Genomic DNA, 23,901 nt, shown 5'->3' on the forward strand with positions numbered 1-23,901 from the left:
CACACACCCAAGTCATACACATTTCTTATTAATTTTATTTATTGTACATAGTTTTTTTTTCTATTTTGGAAACAGTATGGTTTTTCTTTTTCCTATTATATTTACTGCTAACTGCTGGAACACAAAATAAATTAAATCTATATTTTCACGTTTCCATTGTACTAAATTATAAATTACTTAGGTTGTTTTACAGTTGATTCAGAGTTTTCTAGACACATCACCTACAAAGTAATAGTGTTTTCTTTCCAATATGTAAACTCTATTTATTATTCTGTCTTACTAACCTGTCTAGAAGTTTAAACAATGCTAATTAAGAGTTAAAAGAACATAGTATTTGTAGAGATCGAACATTAAGAATAATGTAGTGTTGATTTGAGATAAATATTCTAGAATTTTATCCATGTAGTCTTCTAATTATTTTATTTTATATTTGTGTAAGTATGTGTTATATGTATATTTGTGGGTATATGTGTATAAAACGCTAGTTTCATTTAAAAAATTGGTAGGTTTCCATATTTTTAATGCTCTCATTTAAATTACACTATCTAAGAATTATCTATTCCTTGAAACAATTTTCTTTAAGAGAAAAACTACCAGGATGAGTCTTTTTAGAGGCAATTATTTCATAAAATACTTCAATGGTTTTTGACTATCATATTTTCTATTTCTTGAGACAACTGGAAATTAAAATTTTTTCTGAAAATCCATTCATTTCAATAAAATTCCCAAATATATATAAGAACTATCTCATAATTTTAAAAACTTCTATGAAATTTTCTTCCTCATTTCTATATTAATCTGTTTCTCTGACCTTTGTGTTTTTCAAACATTGTTTCCATATCTGTGTATAATTTTTTTCTTCTTCCACTTAACACATTTAATAATCTCTTATTCCCTAAGACTCTTAATTTCATTGTCGTTTTCCTCTTGCTCAAGTTTTTTCTTCTTTTTCTATTTCTTGGGTTCACTCATATATTTTCATTACTTTTTACTTAATTATAAAAGCATTTTATAACTCTGAGTGGGACACTGTAGGCATCCCATACAATGACATACAGTCATATTTTTATTTTCAAAATTTCCTCAAATTTGATTTTGTCTCTAAATCAACAGGAACTGTAGACAATATTTTTAAATCCTTGATGGTTGGCTCTTCTGTTTCTTTAGTATAAAATTTTGTTATTAATTTATTTATGCTACCAAGAGCAAATGTAACCTATACCATTTCTACTTTTGTTGGAAAAGAATATCTTGTCATTTAAAATTATATATCTTTAGTTGTAAGTGAAGTTGAACTTTTTAAATACGTTGATTTGCCATGTATTTGAGAATTATTTATTTTTCCTATTGATTGGTAGATAAATAAGTTGTTTACCTATAATGTTTCTTATATTTAGTTTTTTTCTTTGTTCTGGCGCTGCCATGTTTTTTTTGCCTCCTTAGAATAAAATCTATTGCTGCTGAAATTTGTTTGATTTCTTTTGATAATTCAAAACTCTTCTTCCTTACAATGATCAGATACTCATCCCTTCTTGCCCATTTTTTTCTCTATTTAACTCCTTAATCCTCTTGTATTTATAATTTTTTTTCATGTATGTTAAATTGTTTGTTGTTTTTAACCCACATTAACTAATGTCTGAGAGCCAGACATTAAGATATTTTATTCTAATTGCCAGAACATGGACAACTCCTATACTAAATTTCATGCTGAGTAAAACTTTAAATTTATAGAATTTTAATGTCAGTTTGAAATTATTTGTTAAATAGCAATTCCTCTACTTCTCTATCAGGAATGTCCTACTTTTTCATATTTTTGTACCAATAACTAATGATTTCATGTACTAAAGGTATTAAGAAATGTTATATATACTCTTTCTAAAATACATTTTTATTACTCGAAGAAAATTCTGACCTACCTAGTTCACAGATAATGGCAATGCATGCTCGGACCATTCTGTCTCTTTCTTGAAGTCCATCATTGCCAACTGCTATTAAGGAGTTGGTCACAGAGCTAGGAAACAAGGAAGCATTCACAGTAATCATCTGTAATATGGAGAAAATAGAAAAAGAAATTACTACATAACATTTTTAAAACCTATTTTGTTTAGATTAGGTGCTTAAGGTCATACAATATTTATAAGATTCAGGCATCAACTTTAATCTTTTGCTTCATATGAACATTTTGAAGGATTACTATAACTAATAACTGATGCAGTAAATGTTAATATCATTACTATGGAAAATGTGATGACTTTTTTCCTAATAGACCAGACAATAAATTAGTTGACCAACAAGATTTAATGTTTCTGAGACTCTTTGTGCCTCTAGAATAGAACTGACATTTAAAAAACTTTTCAGTACCTAGACAAAGTAAATCAGTGGTGACAACAGCTGTCAACATACTACTATACTATTACATTCCTAACTCCTTCCCCACATTCCTATTTATCTCATTATCTCTATTCTCTCCCCAAACTTATTGGTTTAGCCCTTTATTCTTTCTGACTTTGACAGCCTAATAATTTCCCTATCTCTAACCATCACTTACATAGTCTGTTTTTAATATTTCAAAAATTATAACAGAAATAGTATGTACCTGGTGATAAAATTTGGGTGAATCTCACTTTAAATGATAAAATTTGGGTGAATCTCACTTTGATTGGCAATAACATATTTGGAAAACTGAAAATAGATTAACATATACCTTCTGTTTGGAAAATAGAAAGAAAACAAATCAGGTAGTTAATTACTGTTTAATAAATAAAGACTTGGTAGATGAAGTATTTCAGAGTAACCGGTCCCTGGAGTAGGAGTAGAAAAAAATGTTTTCTTGTGTTTGAGTGGTGATAAAATATTAGGGATAATTAATCTGTCCTGGATGTTACTGGATTTATAATCCTGTTGAAAAATAAGACTTGTATTATAAAACAATTAGAGAATGCACTATAACTACATTAAAGATATCCAGTTATGTCCTACAGAGGGTCAAAGGAAAGATCTGTATTGACCGGTGTACTTATAAATGGTTTATGTTAAGTAGCATTATGTGATATTGCAGAGTTCAGCTTAAATGACAGAATACTGTTCCATAACCATAAAATACAGAGATTTCCAATAACTACAGAATCTACAAAAGCTTTCACATTCATTTCTAAATCAATGTTTTCCATTAATCAAAAATGTTGGAGAAGAAAGGAGGGAAGGAAAGGGAAAGGAGGTGTTGAAAACTGGTCTTCTTGGGTGAGAAAATTCTAATTTCTTATGATATTAATTTGTATTGTATTTTAATGCTTATTGATATATTATTACACTTCTAAGGAGCTTATTAGAAAAATTCCTAAAATAAAAAAATGTATGTAATGTATCCTGAAAAGAGCTGGCTAGGGAGCCAGGCTAACTGGCTTTCAGAGCTAAATTTGCCATTAGTAAACTGTTACCTTGGCCAAATCAATCTTCTTTATGCCTTAGTTTCCCCAGTTGTAAAAGAAAGATGAGTATGACCAGATGATTTTTAGAATTTCAAGTATAAAATTCTACTCTGTGAATCTCAATTGTAGTGTTATAGAAAGGATACCTGTAATTTAAATTTTACAAATAAAATCTCTTATTTTCTAAGGACACATATGCAAAGAAACTCTTAAATTCTGTTTAAGCCAGCAAATACTTTTCTTATAAATCAATGAATATTTAAAGGAAAAGAATTTATCTCTATTCAAATAAAATTTAATCATCTTTTTAGGCATGGTAAAACAGAAATATATAAAACAAATTAAAGGTCGTAAGTAGGTAATAAATTTGCAAACTGCAAAAAGGAATTGAAGAAACACTGAGTTCACTAAGGGCAATACTTAAAATTTGAACTGAGACTGCAAGACAAATATAAAGTAGAAAAGGATGAAAATGAAATGAAAAGAGTAGGAAAAAAAGTAATTATCATAGTAGTGGTGGAAGGCAGCTCGTCTGCATACATAATGGTATAATAAGACAGGTCATAATTGGCTGGACCAAAAGTGGGCTCTGAATGCCAAAGTAAGCTTAATGCCAAAAGGACTTGTAGGCCAATATAGGTTTGGAAATTGAGAGAACTGGGTTCTTGCTCTGGCTTTGCCAATATCTTGCTGTGAATGATTTTCCTAAATGAATCCAACTGTAAAAACAAACAAACAAACAAAAACTATGATATATTAATCTCTTGTTAGATAAAGAAATGACATATGCAGAAAATGATGACTTAAATTGGGCAGGCAGTAAGAATTTAAATAGGCTAAAAAGAGCAGCAGCTGACAAGTGGGAAAACTACACAGAAAATTAGACAGGAAAAAAACAGGAAGGAGTGCCTGGATTGGATAGGAAAAAAAAAAAAACCTCAGAGACACTGAAAAAGAAAGAAGCGAAGAAACAAAAACCTTCCAAATGGATAATAGGTGAGAAAGAAATAAAGGTAACATGAATATTCCTTAATTATTCATGGAGCAAGTTATCCTAAAGCAACAAAATTTTTACTTTCGCTTTAAAATGTAAAAAAAAAAAGTACTTTTACAGAAAACTTTTCTGAATGCCAACAAAAAAACCCACAGTGACCTAGTAATTATAATATTATCATTAATTTCTACTAGCTCAGTTGCCAAAATGTTGCTGGAAAAACAAAATATACACTTTGGTTGTTTAAAGTACTAATGAAATTATAGTCCCTCTGGCCAATAGAGGCCACTGTTCATTCAGCAAGTATGCTTTCTTTTTAACTCAACTGCTTTTAGCTAAACCAAGAAGGAACTCTGTGCCACAACTCTTCCTCTGAACTTATATCCTGCCACCAGGTACAATCAATTAATTTTCCTGCTCTTGGATTCACAAATGATATCTGCCACAAATCACTCTGTACTTCAGAGGATAACAGAGTAGAAAGTATTTTTGTTATGGCATTCCTAAATTGTTTTCAAGATCTGTTTACTTTTACTGGACTATTTAATATATTGTAACTTGTACAAAATGTTTTACAAAATTGAATAAAAATATTCACTAAATAATCTAAATGAGCTAATTTAATTGTTTGAATCCATATGGAACTATCTTTTTTTCTGAACGCAATTTCTAGGGAAACAATTCTCAAAGTATGGTCCATGAAACTAAGGGTCCCTAGGCTATTTTCACCAATTCTGCAAAGTATTTTCATAATAAAACAAAGACATTATTTTGGTATTTTTACTTTCGTTCTCTCACAAGTATACATGGAAGTATTCCAGAAGTTCCACTGCATAGGAAATCATAACAGACTGAATGCAGAAGCAGATGGGATAATCCAGCTATCTTCTACTGAGACAAACATTAAATAGAGTTCAGCACAAATCTAAAAAAAATGCCACTTTACTAATTTTCTTTTTAGAAAATTGTTATTTTTATAAAAATATTATGTGTTTACATTAATGGGTATTATTTTTAATGTTAGTATATTTTAAAATTTCTTTCAATTCCTAGTATGATAAATATTGACGTATATAACCGAAAACCTATTCTAGGTTCTTCAGAAACAATTTTTTAAATTTTGAATTCTCAAAATCATGGCAGTAGGAAAAACTGTATGAATAAATAAAAACCATAAATCTAATTTTTTAAGTTTGAATTTGAAGAGGCAAATCATGGTCCCAACATTAACAGTTAACTTATAACAAAAATTGATATTCTATCTCCAATATCACTCTTAAGAAAACTACAAACTTAAGACAACTCATCCATTTACTTCTCCTTTACTATGTTTACAGGTAGGTGCTACTACTAACCTCAACCTAGACAATTCGAAGAGAAAAGAAGGAATCCAGTTAATGTATAAATTCAACATTCCACCATTCTCGAGCATGCACTGAATTTCAAGATGGAGAAAGAGAAGAGCTAAGTTTTAATTGCTAAATAATTTTAGATGTTTTTTACATCAGAACAAATCTATACTTCATGAAATCTCTTCAAAATTTAGAATCAAACACGATAACTTTAAGGTGAAACATGATAAAATTCTCACTCAAGCTGTGTCCTAACCAAATTAACACTCAGTCCACTCTGTTCCTCTGCCATTGCGGCATCACATTACATTAAACAACAACAAAAATTTCTTGAAGGCCTCTCATTAACAGTATTATGGATTATCCTTAACACCTTTTTCAGAGTTTAGATTTTGACTTTTTATCCTGTAGAATAGCCTAAACTGCTTACTGTAACTGCCTATGTACTGCAACTAAATTCATTTTCAAAACAACCAGCTGTAAATATTTGTGACATCCTTTTAATAATATTAACTCCAAGCATACAATTAAGAGAAAATCAGAGTAGGGAAGAAGTAATTCTCTTTCTCCAATAACATTTCAAAGCAATAATTTCATTTACATGTTCACTAAAGGGAGAAATATTCTTTATAATGAACATTTTATAAAAAATATTGTCTTAGCTATACTCAATCACATAAAATAATGACACCAAATATTTATGCTTATCTTGAAGTTTAATAGCCCTATTTAACTCATATATAATTTTAACAAAACAAAAATGTTTATGAGAATTTAGCCTTTAAATTTTAATTAGAAGATTTTACAAAGCAGTCTAAATCTAAAAATGTAAAATACTTAACATGAAAACCATAAATCTGCCTTTACTCTTAAACATAGAGCATACCTTTCTGACTAATCGAAGTGCTTGTGTCCTCTCTACCTCGTTGCTCTGCTGTATGTCAATGCACCTAAATAATACACAAAATAATTATTGATAAAAATCTTATTAAACAAGTTTTGTAGAATACTAGACCAGACCCGTATTCGTAATGTCGATATGGCATTTAAAATTTTTAATACATGTGATTTTTCAGTACCATCGGATATTTAGTTAGCTTACATATCTTTAGTGATATGTTATAATAAAGCATTTCAAAAGTAACAACACTGAAGCACAAAGATTTTAAATTCTAGAAAAGTAGCCACAATGATTCTATTTTATCGAGATGTAATTTAAAATCTGAATGCATTTCAAAAGTTAATGCTCAAATATCGCTTAACTGACATTTCTAATATTAAATTATTGAATTTCTAAAAAGTTTTTGGTTTATGTTGCAGAATAATATATTTTTACTTATGTTTAGGCAGTTCACCATTCTAATCAATACTTCATATATAAATAGCTTGCCATTCAAAAAATAATTCTTCTCTCTGTATACAATTAATCTAAAGCAATTTCATTAAAAATTTACAGACACTGAATTTCATTTCTGGCCTCAAGCGGGAGGCTTGACTCAGACCAACTTCTCCTGCCAAAAACAACTAAAAAGATTGAGCGAACTACTTTGTAAAGCAACTTAAAAGGGCAATGGATAATAATCCCTGGGAAGAAAAGCACAAATTCCACATCCAACCAGGCTTTGTCCCTGGGGGCACTTGTCAATCCTAGTTTTAGGGAATTAGCACCCTAACAGAAAGCAAAGTCTTGTTGGACTGGAGGGACAGTCTGAATTTCAGGGCAGCCGAAGTGGCTGGGACCTAAGGAGAAAAATCTCATGGAAAACACAGGAAAGTGTGCACAAATCTGCACACAACTTCCTCTCCAAGGTACTTGGCCTATCTCTACGTTGTGCAAAAGCAGGGTTAAAATCCAAGAAACCAAGCAGAAAGGTTATAATTAAAGAGTGAAAATAGTGAGTGCTGATGAGTATGTGGAGAGACTAGAACTCTCAAAAATTGCTGGTAGAAATGTAAATCGGTACGATTACTTTGGAAAACCGTTGGCACTATCCATTAAAGCTAAATATACATAATAAACTTTATGACCCAGAAATTCCATTTCTATATATATAAGAGAAATGAGTGCATATGTCCACCAATGGAATTGTACATAATGTTCAGGAAAGCTTTATTCAAAATAACCAAACACTGAAAAAAAAAAAAAAACAGAAAATCATCAACAGAATGGACTAAATTAATTGTAGTCTATTCATAACATGAAATACTATACAGCAATTTTGAAAGATCAACATGGATAAATCTCTCAAATAACACTGAGGAAATAAAAAGAGTAACTAAGCATACTTCCAATAAATATTGCTCAAGAACAGGAAAAACTAGTGTAGAATGAGAAAAGTCAGGATAATGTTTACTACTGGTTAGAGACACAAGGAAACTTGACTGGGATGCTGATAATGTTCTATATCTTATTCGGGATAATACAATATTTGGTTGTACATATCTGTAAAAACTATCAGGCTTCACACTAAAAATCTGAACAGATTATGGTAGATATGCTAAAACTTAATACATAATTTTTAAAACATATAAAAACATAGACAACTCTCAGAAAATTACCTGGCTATTAAATAGTCCACTTTCAATTTAAGCACCTTCTGCAGAATACTGGAGTCTTGGATGAGATATCGAAGAGCTCGTAGCCCTGCTGCCCTTACTTCTTTTGCTTCATTCAATAAAGCTAACCGCAAACTGTATGAAAACAAAAGAGTTCTGTTGAGCAAGTTCAAATACACATAAAATTATGGTACTATATTCTTCCTCAGTTGAAATAACAAGACTGGTTTTTACAGATGTAAAAATCATTGCTGTAAACCATGGAACTTCACTAATGTTATATTTTAATCTGCACCTCCTTGGTACGAACTCACCAAGTTTTGTTTTACTTTCTGTAGTTTGTTTTATACAAACAATGAGAAATTAAATATGCCTTTCCAAGCTATATCACATATGCCTCTATAATCTATTCGCCTGTTTGTCCACCTGCTTCCACCTCTTTCAAAGAATCACTGGTTTAAACCAATAAATAAAAATACTTTAAATGACAGTAGGCACAGACTATATCAATTTTAATTCTCAACAATGCCAAAGAGATGGTTATGATACTATAACATTACATCTCTACTGGGGGGCTTGAACAAATCAAGTTTGCCATAAACATATTCTGTCTTAGGTTAAGACCTAGAGATAATTGTTCAGGTTCTTCTTTGTAAAGGGAATAACATGATAACTTTTATTCTATAAATTTCTACAAAAATCTATAGATTTAATTTAGAAATTTACATTGTAGAAATCCAGGTCTTTTTCAACATTATCTTTGATTCTTTACATTTGATAATTACAAAACATTAGAACAGGATAAGAAAAATATTGGAAATCCTGAATTTTTCTAATATTCAAAACTGTTTCTATAAGACCAAATATTAGATGTTAAAGTATCCTATTTTTAGTTTAAAATTACTAAAATTGATATTACTAAAATCTAAAAGAAGAGAGGGAACTGAACTATACTTACCAAATTATGATGTCCTCATAATTGAAACCCAGTTTTTCTTCACTGTGGCCAATATCACAAAGAAGCTGTCAGAAAAAAAAATTGTGTATAAGCTATGTTTTTCATCTATATACATTACTTTTTTAGACTAGAAAATGAGGTATTTTTCTTTAACACAATTTTGAAAAATATATGATTTTACAGTTCAAATATGTAGATTTATTTCTATCATCTTTTTTTATTTGACCTGCCAATTTTAGATTTCTTTAAATCTCCTGTCTTGCCTTTGCTGAATTAACTAATTATTTTTGGTTATTCTATTTTTCCCTCTCAACAATTTTACTGTTTTATGGTGTTTGTCCGGAAATGATTTTTTTCCCTTTTGTTTTTGGAGGATACTTTCCTGGATTTATTGATTTTTAGGTTAGCTGTTTTCTTAAAACAATGGCTTCCATTTTTTCTGTTATGTCTGACATCAGTCTTACTGCTGGCTCCTTTGAAGGTTACTATCTTTTTCTCAGACTCCTTTCATGATTTTTTTTTCCTTTGATTTTTCAGCAATCTTGTTGTTCAGGGAGTGGTTTTCTTTATATCTACCTTGATTAGGGAACAGATAAATTCCCAGTCCTCTGGGTTGATATATTTTATCAGTTCTAGAAAATTCTGTACATTATCTTTTCCAAATTACTTCTGGCCAATTCTTTCTCTTCTCTCCTTCTAGTAATTCAAATGTCAAATATTTTTGTGTTTACTACAGATCTCCAAATCATCTTCTGCTTTCTCTGTTCTCTTTTATCTCCATGCTTCAGTTAGATGTTTTCTATTTGTCTTCTGATATGGCTAATCTTTTATTATATCTATCAAATGAGTTTCAAATTTTAGATATATTTCTCTTCTTGAATACTATTTAATTTTGTTCATGTCTAATATTGTAATGAAAAATCTTCAGTTTTCATCTATTTTCTCCATAGTTTCTTCTATTTCCTATACATTTTAATCATATTTTAAATATTTAAAGTGCTTATTATCTAAATGGATGTGAATAATGTGGATCATACTTGGGTCTATTTCTATTATGTTTTTCTTTTGTCCTAGTCCTGTAAGTCCTGTCTTTAGGTGGATCCTGTAATCACTGTATATGAAAACTTGATTCCTGATGTTATCTTTCTCCAGAGAGAGTTCATTCTTCTCCCCATTAGGCCACTGGACAATGCTGAGTCCAGATTAGGTTTCTGCCCTGGTAAGTAAGACTCAGTCTACCTCTGGTTTTTCTTTTCCTTCCCTATCCCCCAGGGGATTAGTTTGAAGATGATGACATGTTTAATTTTTTTCTTACCAAAACACTACAAGCTTCACCCTGATTTTCAAAAATTTTCTGCTTAGGTTTTTAAGTTTCCCATCCCAGGTAGTCCCAGGATTCAACAAATGTACTGAGGGGGAGAATCTCCTTATACCTGATTTCTCCTGGGTCTCCACCAAAAGCTCTGTGATGTTTTTATCCTCTCAGCAACAGTACTTCTGGGCTTAAAGTCTGAATCCTTAGCTTCCTGCCCACACCTCACATCAGCAAATACACCCAAGTAAAAGTTGTTGGAGAAGCTCACCTCCACAAGATTCTCCCTTCTTTAAAGCTTTAGCTCCTATGCTTCTTGTTGCCTGAGCAGTGCCCTGCTGCCTTCAAACAAGTTTTCATTAAGAATACTGATCTACTACTAGCTGCTTGCATACACCATTTGAATGAGTTTTGAAAACTGACTTTTATAGAAAAGTTACATAAAAGTTCCTCAAGTAATTTATTAGGCCTAATTGAAACATACTAAAGAGAAGACTGATCATTCATTTAATTAATACTAAAGAATCAGAAGGGTTTCCAAGTGTTTTTATTCTTCTTCCTCAATATGAAGTTATGAATATCTTAACCATACAGAATAAACAAACTGAAATGACCATCTCATCTGCCTCTAGAAAAGAAATGAACCCAAAGAATGTACAGCTGACCCTTTACAACACAGGCTGGAACTGTGCAGGACTACTTATATGCAGATTTTTTTTTTTTCAATAAATACACTGGAAATTTTTTTGGAGATTTCCGACAATTTGAAAAAACTCACAGATGAGCTACCTAGCCTAGAAATATAAACAAATATATTTGGAAAAATTCAGTATGCCTAGAATATCTGTAGATACTATTTTATTTTATCATTTACTACCAGAAAATATATACAATAATACACCGGAGACTATCAATAATTAAGTTTTTGGAGAGTTAAAAATTATACAAAGATTTTTGACTACATGCGGGGTCAGCTCCCCTAACCCCCATGTTGTTCAAGGGTCAAATGTTTTCAGAAGACACAATATTGTAGCAAAAAAGCTAATGACATAAGTTCACTATCCTATTGGTAAGATCCTTGTAAAATTTCCTATCCAATTTCTTCTTTAGAGACAGAAACAAAGACAGAGAGTGACCGAGGAAGAGGGGGAGGGAGAGGGAAAGGGGGAGAGAGAGTTAGAGGGAGGGAGGGGGAAGGGGGAGGGGAGAAGAAGGGAGAGAGAGAAGGAGAGAGAGAGGCGGAGAGAGAGCGAGAAAGACAGAGAGGGAGGGAAGTAGTTTCTAAATAGAACAAGGTAAGAGATAGGACTAGAGCAGCTCTCAGATACTGGGACATTTTCATAGCAGGGATGGAGACTATAAAAATGATCGCTCTATGTGGCGGAAAATGTTGTGTATACAGGTAAGTAGGACAAACAAGCTAAAAGGCTTTTCTTCACAGGCCATTATCCAAAATGGTTTTACTGGTATTCCTATCAAATCCTTAAAATTCTGAAATATGATAAACAAAGAAGCCTTAGATTTTCAAGAGTATAAATATTTTTTTGTTATTTTTGTTTTGTTACATAATGTTGTAAGTACTTAAAGACTGAGAAGAATGAGGATTTTTTATACATACACATAGATTTTAAATAATGTAAGATTTCCTAAGCTTTGAGACAAGAGGAAGATAAAATTGATAAATAAACATGACATTTCCTGTTTCCTAAAATCTGAATGAAATACACTGAAAAGTGACATTTAAAATAAAGCTAACCAAATTGGCAAAAAATTGTTTAACATGATTATACCAAATAAGAAAATATAATGCTGATGGGATTATACACTGAAAATATTTTGTAGCATAAACTGAAAAACTCCACCAGAATCATTTTGCTTTAGGCGATTTATATTAAAATAACATAAAATGTAAAGTGGGTTCAAGCACAAGAAACTCATGACATTATTTACAATAGTAAGGAAGTGAAAACAAAATGTTTATAAAGGAGGAAGCTTATGCATCTGTTAATATTATATAATACTTAAGCATGAGGAAAAACATGTATAATGTATTGTTGAGGGAAAAAATTCTAAAATATATACATTTTTTTAAAAATACAAATTTTTTAAAAATACATTTCTTCAGAAAGTCTATAAATCAAAATTTTAACATCAAAAATGAAAGTACAGTCATAGGTGTTTATTTTCCTCTCTGTGCCTTTCTGTATTTTACAAATGTTTTACAATGAATATGTATTACTTACATAATCTGGGAATGGTTTTATATATACAGTATTCATGAAAATAATAGAAGTAACATTGGTTGATTTAACCTTATCAATCCTAGAAAGTAATATTTCTGTAAATTAAGAGAACTGAGGCTTAGAAATGTTAATACGACTTCCACAGGCCACAAAGCTAGTAAATAGTAAAGCCAGAAATCAGATCAAAACAGTCTTGAGTCCACACCCCATTGTGGAAAATGTTATTAAAATTTTGTGTTGCATTTATTTACATGAGGGCGGGGGATTGGATTAAAAAAACAAAACTGAATAACCATCTTACTTCATTTCTCTAGTCTCAAAAGTGGTATGAATCAAGAGTATGGTTAACCACAGTCTGGCTCTATTCACATAAAATGAGTAAGTTTAACTATCGTTTCTTCCAGAAGAGCTAACTAAAACTACACATCCAAAAATTGCCCGTTTCAAAAGATGAAAACACTCAAAAAAAATAACACTTATCACCACTAAAAATAATTTAGTATTTACTTGAGATTTCCCAGATATTCCAGATTACTAGCACTGTCACTGTATGGTGCCATATATTAACAAAAAAGAAAATGAAAGACTGTTTATAATAGTGTTATAAATATTTAGACCTCGGACATATAATTCATAATTTTTTCCATATCAACATATAAAACATTGTGCTTTTAAAATGGAAGAATGTTACTTCCTTAAAACAATGATTATAAATCCCATCAACTCAATTTCTAAGAAGGCAGTATTTCCTTTTTTGTTATAGTAGTAAAGGATGTTAAAATAAAATGCTTTGAAACCGTAGGGTTGTCAAGGGTTGGTTTCTCTCCTAAGTGTGTACTTGGTTCTCATTTCTTGCATTATCTTTTTAACACTTGCCAGATAACCTTGAAAAAAACTAGATTCAAAAACAATTTCGAAATTACCCATCTTCTCAAACGACAAAGTATACGACTGTTCACAATTTATCATTTGCTAGAGTTGGCAGTTTTGAAGAAAAGGTGAAAAAAAAAAAACCAAAAAATTCAAAGTTACTATGATCTTAAAAAGCACACACAGTTTGGAGAGTATTTAGAAAGAAGTATCTTTTTCTGCTACCTAATATCAATGCATTTCAATTGCAAGAAATATTTCTGAGAAAAATGCCCACTCAGTTGGGACACTGAAAAATCACAAGTAAAAACTAAAGAGAACAAAATTATCATAATCCATGCCTATTTTCCAGAGACAGTAGATTGCTAGGGCTATGCTTTCAATGGTAGTTAAATAATGCTTTCAAGTTGTTTACAGAATTAATAGAAGAGGGCCTCATTAACCATTCTTAAATGAAAATATTCCTTTTCAATTAGAATTATCCCAAGCAGAAGCCAAATATTCTCTATATAAATAATTGACATATATATATCAGAAATAAAAAATTAGAAAAGGCAGTAAGATTTTGGTTTTTAATTATCAAAGAAATATTATAATTGTACTTTTCAAAAAAAAAAGAATTCCCCTTTAAGTTTCAAAATACTGGGAATAAGAATTACTTTAATATAAAATTCTTGAAGTGACTGGCTCACAACATTACTAATTATCTCTTAATTTAAATAAACAAACTTTAAAATACAAATCAAACCCTTTAACCAACTCTAGAAAAGAGGCAAGCAGAAAGAGCAAGAAGAATGCTGAACTGGTGAGTTTAAACAATGGGAATCTCATCCTACCTACCTCAACTAGTGATTGCATTACTAATTAATCTTTACACATTAGGTAGCAGTTTCTTGACTACTATCTTAGCCATTAGAGGTAAATTCCTGTCTCCTGTATACGTTATTAAAATGTAATACTACCTGCTCTATCACATCGGTTTTTTATACTAAGAATAAATCACTGATTGTTAAGAAAACATTCAAAACCTTTCAAATTATAAGAATCAGTATCATAACTGTCATTTAAAACGTTATATTATTTCACTGGGGTTCTGGTACTCCCCGTTCCACATGTATTTGTGACTATCAGTCACAATGTCTAGTTCAATGTGACCAAATAGCAGCAGAGGCCATGTAGAAGATGGTAAGAGAGGGCTAAGAGGGCATTCTATCATAGAATGCAATTAACACTTTTTCAACCCCTGTGTTGTTTTGCCTGAAATTAGGACCCAACATTTGGTCTTCCTCGACGTGAGAGAAAATAATTTTTTACTTTAGCTCAGTTGAATTAAGCTTGTTGAACTTGCTATTTATAAACCAACTTCAGCATTCAACATCATCCAAAGTCCACAGTTATTTTATGAGCATAACTGTTCAATTTAAAATTTTATATAAACAAAGCAAATATTATTACATAGTATCTCATTTTAAAATGGGGTAAAGGTTTTGATAACATGTCATTGGTTTGTTTTGCTCATTAAAATACAGGTCCAACATCAGCCAATCACTGTATTTGTTACAATTAATCCATACGGCTGTCTTATAAGTACTAAAATATTCAAAACAGGTTACCATCAATATTATATTCTGACAAAGTTTAAATAGAAGTCTAAACCATGTCTAGATAATAAAATTGTCTTGAGATGCTTGCTAAAATAATTTTTAAATATAATAATCAGTTAAAACTGAGCAGTTAAATGCTATTCCCAATTTACTCATATTGCTCTGAAAGTTAAATGAATAGTTCTCCTAAAAGAGAAGCAGACAGAATAGCCCAAACTTAAAAAAAAAAATCTGATCACAGATTAGAATTTCATAGCCTGGTCTTTTCAGAGGGCAATTTACGAGGTTTTAAAATAAAAAGAACAAATGTTCTTGGCTAAGTCTTCACACTTCTAAAATTCCTACCTTGCACAAAAAGTACACAAGAGTGATATTAATGAATTATTTAAAATAGCAAAAAGAAGTAGGAAATACATATTCTTAAATGGTGGAACGATTAAATAAATTATGGTATGTGTATGTATGCATGTTTGTATATAGATGTATGTGTGGATATATATATATATATAACACATACATAAGCAGCTATAAAAAAGATCTATATTTATAGAAAAAGGATTCTGTGATATATTGGAAAGTGGAAAAAATTACAAATTAATGATCTCATATTATCTCATAAAAAAATCTTTGTGTATACATATATAATGATAAATAAACAGCATTCTATTAAACACTTCTTTTTGTTTAACTCTTTTAACTCTCACAACTCAACACACACACACACACACACACACACACACACACACACACTCAATACTAGAGAAGGATAAATACTTTCTAGTGGTTACCTCTGGAGAATGGTATTTTTGTCAGAGTGGGGAGGTGGATGGGAAATAAGGTAAGAAAGAACTTTCATTTTTTAACATATTATTCTATACCACTTTAATTTTTTATATTTAGCTTATACTATTTTGAAGTTTTTAAAAAGAGCAAAATAAAGATTCCTTTAGAGATTTTAATATAAATATATGAGATTAAATAAAGAAAAAGAACTTTTAGACTGTGAAAGAGCTGAAATATTTTCATCTTTAAAAAAACAGGTCTTTAGATTAAGAGTATGTTGATAGTTTAAAAATAGAATGCTAAGATTATATTCATCAGCAGTCTATTATACACATTACTTTATCTAGTGAAATGATGTCAGAAGGCAAGCATGGATGTGTGACATTCACATGGTTATAGGATCATATCACTAGCACCCTTTCTTTATACCTTAAAAGGAGGCTTAATTCTGGAGATGAAGTCCACCCTATACAACATTTTAGCCCCATTGATCTACTAAATTAACTTAATCCTAACAGGTAGGCTTATAATAATAACAAAGCAAATGCTAATACAACAAAAACTCACATTTAAAATGCAAAATCTTCCCAATGTAATATAATACCTTAATTAAACACTTGCTGTGTGGCAGGTTTTAGAGAAGTATCTAGGAGTAGAAAAATAAAAACCAGGTATTTCTTGTGTTTTAAGAAACTCAGTTTAATAAAGTAACCCACGACATATAATAATAAAAGAATAGATAAAATTTAGTAGATACATACATAAGCTGCTACAGGAACACAGAGAAAGGTAATCAACTAATTCCTAACTAACTAGTCATAAGTAAATAGTCTCCTGGCATCGTAATTATTTTTCTCATTTTCTTAGTGTATAGAGCTATTTTTAAAGAGATTTCTGAAAATTTCCAAATTTTACTCTATAAAGAAATAAACTTACATATTTTGTAGGAATACAAGCTGTAAATATTTATTAACCTAGCTCTCCAACAAAATGGAACTCAAAGATACATTACATTATGATTGAATTCAGTAGGTGTTTATTTTGTGTTAGGTATTTGGAGAAAATTTATAATAAAATCTACAGACATTTATTTATAGCAGTGTTTCTTAGGGGCGATTCTGTCCCCCAGGAAACATTTGGAAATGTCTGGAGTCATCTTTGCTTGTAGTAACTGGTGGAGGTGTGCTACTGGCATCCAGTGGGTAGAGGCCAAGGACGCTCCTAAATACCTTACAATGAACAAGACAGCCTCCCAAAACAAATAATTATCTGACCCAAAATGTCAATATTGTTGAGATTCAAAATCCCAGTTACAGTAAAAGCTTACCAATCTGCAACTCAAACGTTAAGCACTCATCTCCTTAGAGTCAGTCAAAACACTAAAAGAGTGGCAAAAAATGCAATACAAAACACAAAACAAATCCCAAGCTGAAAGGCACTACCTGCTATGAAGTACATATTATGTGTCAAGCACTGTACTAGGACTTTGCCTTTAGTGGCAGCAAGACTACTTCAAACTAAAGAAATATGACCAAGATTGCCTTGCCAGTTAGGGTCAGAGCTAAGCTGTAGGTCCTCTTCTATTATCTAAAGCTCATGCTTTTCTCATTATATCACCAAACAGCCAAAACAGATTTTACCAAGGCCAATGTTTGCGAACTTTACTAATGGGACAGTCCTGGAGACCCAACTTACGGTTTAGTCCCTGATATTGTAGATAAACTTTACTAAGTTTGGTTATCTGGTCTTTAAATCCATAAATAATTTAAAATGGCAAATAAAAGGGCTGCTATCAGCTGGTACTAGGATCAGAGGGAACTGTGAAAATTGTAAAGAAAGAATATGGCAAAGCAAAATGCAAACAAGAAAAGAAAAAGCCCCAAAGTCTAGGCATTTTCATTACAAAGATAAATCATTCTATACTCTACAGTGGTACAACGGGATAAAGGATGGCAGGAGGAAGGAATGAGACAAGAAGAGAAAGGTTAAGAGAGAGGAGATGAATGGAAAAGCAGAGAAGGAATAGAGAGGAGAGAAAGAGAATGTGGAGGGAAGGGGAGATTGGGAGAGCACAACCCAAGGAGAGTCCAAGTGGAGGGAACAACTTAGTGAAATACTGTGGAAAAACTCAAAGACAGAGAAACAAGAAAATGAAGGAGGAAAATAGGAGGGGAGAGAGGATAACTGACCCTAACCCAAGACAGCCTGGGACTAGACAGAAATAAATGGGGAATAGAGAAGAAAAAAGAAAAGTGTCCAACAGATTCCCAGAAATAGATATTTAAATCACTTCTAATCCAAAAAGTTCCATATGTGTACTGTTCATTATGGTTGGTACATACTAGCCACAGGTGGCTATGGGCACTGGAAATGTGGCTAGTCTGAACTGAAATGACTTATCAGAGTTGAATGAAGAATGGTGAAATAAAACTGGAAATTTAATAGAAGGGATTGAAACCCGGAGATGAAATTTACAACCTTGCAATAATTTTGGGTATTAAAGACTTGACAATAACACACTGAAGAAAGGTATTTTAAGATTTTCATTACATTCATAAAAATGAAAACATACATAGGGATATTTTTGAAAATCCCTTCTCAAGCACCTATTCAATGTTTTTAAAAGCTGTTTTTAAAAAATCACTTTCTCATTCCTCATATAAAAGAGGGGTTCCCACGGTACTGTGGTCCGTGGCCTGTTAGGAACAGGACTGCAGAGTAGGAGATGAGCAGTGGGCAAGCAGGCGAAGCTTCATCTGTATTTGCAGCCGCTCCCCAGTGCTAGCATCACTGCCTCAGCTCTACCTCAGATTATCAGGCATTAGATTCTCATAGGAGCACCGGTTCCTGGTGCCAAAAAAGTTGAGGACTACTGATTATAAAATAATTTTCTCATCTGTTATATAAAAATAAATGCCAGAGTATTTTGAAACTTCGCCAAAGAAAAATAAATGCATATGTACTTGTTTCCCTAATTATGGGAAAAAAACCTAACCTATTTTATATTTACTGCACAATACCCTATTGAAAAAAATATGTGTTATATAGTCACTATATTCTTAACTCCTTTTATTTCTATCAAATCAAATCAAATCCAAGCCACAGTCCAATTACCAGATAGCAAAGAACTAAAGACTTTGGGGTGTTAAAACAGTGCTGCTGAAACTTTAATGTACAAAGAAATGCACGAGAATCTTTATTAAAATGTAGACTCAGATTTAGTAAGTCTGGAGTGGGGCTGAAAATAGCGTATTTCAAACAAGCTCCAAGGCAAAGCCAATACTACTGGTCTGTGGATCACACTTATAGTAGTAAGGGCTTAAAACATACCATTATTCCTGTATTTAAAATGGAACAAAACCATTTATATTTAGTAATCTAAAAAAAGAAAATAAAATTTCCCAAAAGATCCACTCTGATTTTTATTTATGACATCACCTCAAATAATAGACACTTCAATGTTTCCAAGAGTTGGTTGTCAAGCATTACTAGGCTCAAAAACATACCAATCCATCAAATTCAGGAATTCTTCGCTGCTAATAGAGAGCAAGTCAGTATTTACTTAGGATGAAGGCCCCCACTTTTATCTTGGGTTCTAACCGAGATCCAGATACTAGTAATAGAGTATCAAGGAGAAAGAGAAGTTCTAATATTTCTGTAGGAATTATGGTTATACCTATGAAATGCAACATATACTCATACATATACACAAACATTTATCATATATTATCACCTAAAAATACATATAAAAAGGTAAGCAAAATACATTATTATGTGACTAACAGTAAAAACTGGATTATGGACTTCTCAGTGATTTTTTTCTTTATTCTTTCCTGAATCTATCAAATTTTCTACAAGCATAGAATACTCCCATTATTCGAATACTTTTAAATTTAAAAACACGTGACGAAATCCATGAGAAGCATTATAGGAAAACACTAACACTGAGTGACTCCTCAAGAATTTCTTATTAATGATGGTTAAGAAGCACCTAATAAGTCACCTAATAAGTATAATAAGGAATAAAGAATTTTAGATAATATTAATAAATATTGAAGTTACTTACCTTAGTAAAGTTATTCAAATGGCCTAGCTTTCTCATATTTGATACCCCTTGCAATTTGGCCACATTTTGGAGAATCTCCCTTAAGTTATCAGAAGGTTCTAGAAGAAAAGACAAGATAATTCAACATAATTTAAAGAGTATCTTCCTAACCAAACACACAAAACGTGCAGTATTAACACCTCATAATTTTGGTTCTTGGCTTAAAGTTTAATCTCGATCTCAAATCCATCTACTTAAATGACTCAAAGTCCACATGGATGATTCATTCAATGACCTTTACATTTATACTCTATTCATACCTATGGACCAACTCTGTGTCATCACCTGGAATTATTCGACCACTAAATCTTAAATTTCAACAACTCAAATTTCACTTCTAGCTACAATGTAGAAACGGGCACCAAAAATACTATCCTATATGAACAAACAAAAAACTAGACAAAGTATATGAAACTATAGTTCTCAAGACACTGGACATCAGGAAGTAAAGAACAATGATCCCTGAGAGGCGTTAAACAAGCAAGTGTGCTCTACAACTGTCCTGGTTTACTGTCTTAAGAGCATTTTCAGGCCTTGGTGCTGAGAGAAGAAACCTAGGAAAACTACGAGTTGAGGAGACAGAGCTCACAGTCCAATGAGACCAAGAAGTATTAGAAAAGAGAACATTACAGAGAGAACTCTGAAGATCTGCAAAGGGATCCCTTCAGGTAGTCAGTATAGCAATGACTGGTGTATGTGTGTATGAATTAAAGGAAAGAGTACCCTGTATTCATACAGAACAGGTAGCTGCATGAAAAGTTTTGGCTTAGTAGTGGGAAAAATCAGATTAAGACTAAACATTTTTTTGACCCCACCTAACAAATCTTCAAAGTAAGACTTGAAAGAATTCAACTGTTTCCAAATTAACTAAGCTGTGTCTCAGACCAAAGCTCAAGAAGATTTATAAAAGAAAAAATATGAAGCATGTAAGGAGGTAAAACTAGCAATGTTTAGCGTACAATCAAAAATCATCAGGCATTCATATAAAGAAGCAGGAAAATATGACCCATAATGAGCAGAAAGATCAATCAATTGAAAATGACCCAGAACAGATACAAATGTTAGAATTAGAAGAAAAAGCAGAATTGGAAGAAAAGGGCATTAAAACAGTTCTTCTAACTGTTATGTTCGAAATCTTAAGGAGAGGCATGAAAGGTGTAAAAAGCACTCAACTGAATTTCTGGATATGAAAACTACAATATTTCAGATGAAAATATACTGGCTGGGAATAAGAGCATAATAGCCTTTAGAGAAAGTAAGAATTGTGAACTTGAAGACAAAGCAATAGAAAACTATCCAAAATATAACACAAAGAGAAAAAATAAGTTAAAAGAGTATCAGTGAACTATGGGACCTGAAGCAGCCTAACAATTACAACATGTGTAACAATTACAATATGTGTAACTCTTTCCTCAAAGGAAAAAAATGAGGGATTGAAAATTATTTGAGGAAAAAACAGATGAAAATTTTCCAGATTTGATGAAAATAAGCCAATAATTCCAAGAAGGCCAACCAACCCCAAGTACAAGAAACATGAAGAAAACTAGACAAAGTCACATCATAATCAAATCAAATTGCTCAAAACCACTGGTAAAGAAAATCTTACATGCAAATAGATAAACTGCATAGAAAAAAGCAAAGAAAAGGATGACAGCAAGTTTCTTGTGAGAAACAAGGCAAATGAAAACTACAGAGGAACAACATCTTTAAAATACTTAAAGGAAAAATGATATAAAAATGTATAAAAACCATTCTCAGCTCACTTGCCCTACAAAAATCGTCCACAACCAAATATGGTCCCATCTTCAGCAGTATGCCAATCCCTGGAATAGCATCAAATTTCCTCAGGCTGCTAATAAGCTATTTTTCTATCAATATATTCGGCATCCTATTTGTTTTAAAGAAAAGCACAATCTAAAAACAAAAAACAAAATCCTGTATCACACTGCAGATATTTTAAAGGGCCATTATGACTTCCTTTGAGATGTTTATCTGTTAACACAAAATCAAGGAAAGATTTGTTTTGAATTAGTGTTTTCCTCAGCAAATGAAACTGTTAGCTTTGTCCCATTTTACATTTAGCTTGCATCTACCTACCTTGCTCCACTGTTATGTTAGGCATGACAACCACAAATTGGTTAGGGTTAAACCACTAAGCACACTACATATGCCAGCTATTTCCAATCACTCTGAAATTGCAACATACTGAGATCATTCATTTGATCTTAGAACATCTACAAATTTTGAAAAATGTTTTTTAACTCCAATGAAATTGGATCTAAGTGGCTTTAGAATATGTCTTTATAATTAGTGACCCTTCGAGATTATCTTAAAAGTGGAATAAAAACAGTTCACCACTGAGTGGGATCAGATCTCATTAAAAAGAGTTGCAAGAGACCATGGACAAGTCACTGTATTTAGTAATATCTTTTTGTTATAATAAGTGGTATCTGTTTGGAAAGACTGAGGAAGAAAAATTGTAAATAATCCAATGATGTTAAAACGATTTAACTGTATTTGAGAACTTCATAAAAACTTTACAAACATCCTTAACATAATTTAGAATGTACTGCAGTTTGCAAAGTCAGAGTTAAGGATCGAAAGGAGCAAGTGTGAAACTCACCTAAAGGAAAATATACAACCTAACCATTTTACATCAATTTATAATTAGATTGTCAGGCATGAACAAAAAATTTCACTAAAATAACGACACACTTCTAGGTAACGATCTGATAGGACTAACAGTTAAGATGAGGAGTCTGAAAAGATATATACTTAACAAAGGCTTGCAGGTTTCTAATTATTGCATATTTTCTAGGTACAAACTTGTTGCAAACATTTTTTAAAAGCCACAATGTTACAATCATCTTACACAAACATGTTATACAATCATATTCAAAACAAAATCTCATATTTGAGTTGATTCAGTCAATGAGTAGTAACTGAATACCTATTATGCTCAGTACTTTAGGTACTAAGAATACATCAATGAGCAAAGAATAAGGTCTTTAATGGACCTTACATACAAGTGGAAGAAATATGCTAATCAATAACAATAAAAAAAAATGGACACTCTTTGAAAACTGACAGGTGGTAAGAAACTAGTATTGGGCCAAACATCTGCCTAATGAATAATGACACAAAAATAAACCTACCACACTGTAATACAGGTGTTAGTCAATCCAAATCAAAATGAACCAGCCTTTCTCCTTCCTTTCCCCCATCACCCCTTTTTTTATATAATTAATTACCAGGAACTCCCAACTAGGGAATAATTTCAAAGTTTCTTCATGATCTATTTGCTGAAAAATAGAACATGTTTCCTCTCAGAAACAGAGACATGAAATACTATATAATGCTTACGTGCTACGATGTTATTGTAAAAAAATGAGAAATCCCTGGTTTCTTCCTCACCTGCTAGATCAGGAGTCTGCATTTTTTTTTTTTTCTGGAAAGATCCATATAGTAATTATTTTAGATTTTGCAGGCCATAAGGTCTTTGTTTCAAATACTCAACTCTGCTGTAGTACCAAGAAAGCAGTGATAGAAAATACATAAATGAATGAATGTGGCTATGCTTCAATAAAATGAGCTTGGCTCAGGAGTTTTACTCTGCCAACTTCCTATACTAGTCAGAACTTACACACTAAGAAGAGTAGTAAGCAAGCTGAAATCAATGTGATTTTTATTGGGGTG

General features: G+C 31.6%; 1 protein-coding gene across 6 annotated transcripts in view; it reads right to left on the bottom strand.

The window, feature by feature from the left end:
- Nucleotides 1–23,901, bottom strand: part of RICTOR (RPTOR independent companion of MTOR complex 2) — a 100,499-nt gene that overhangs the window by 45,858 nt on the left and 30,740 nt on the right. For all 6 annotated transcript variants that reach the window (XM_015595322.2, XM_006919501.2, XM_006919503.3 and 3 more), the window contains 5 exons: nucleotides 20,167–20,264; nucleotides 9,289–9,353; nucleotides 8,334–8,465; nucleotides 6,661–6,724; nucleotides 1,917–2,043 (listed from right to left, as the gene is read on the bottom strand). In XM_015595322.2, the coding sequence (XP_015450808.1) occupies nucleotides 1,917–2,043; nucleotides 6,661–6,724; nucleotides 8,334–8,465; nucleotides 9,289–9,353; nucleotides 20,167–20,264 (486 nt within the window). The remainder of the gene's footprint in view (nucleotides 1–1,916; nucleotides 2,044–6,660; nucleotides 6,725–8,333; nucleotides 8,466–9,288; nucleotides 9,354–20,166; nucleotides 20,265–23,901) is intronic.

Source organism: Pteropus alecto, unplaced genomic scaffold, assembly GCF_000325575.1.
Source record: "Pteropus alecto unplaced genomic scaffold, ASM32557v1 scaffold338, whole genome shotgun sequence".
Lineage (NCBI taxonomy): Eukaryota > Metazoa > Chordata > Mammalia > Chiroptera > Pteropodidae > Pteropus > Pteropus alecto.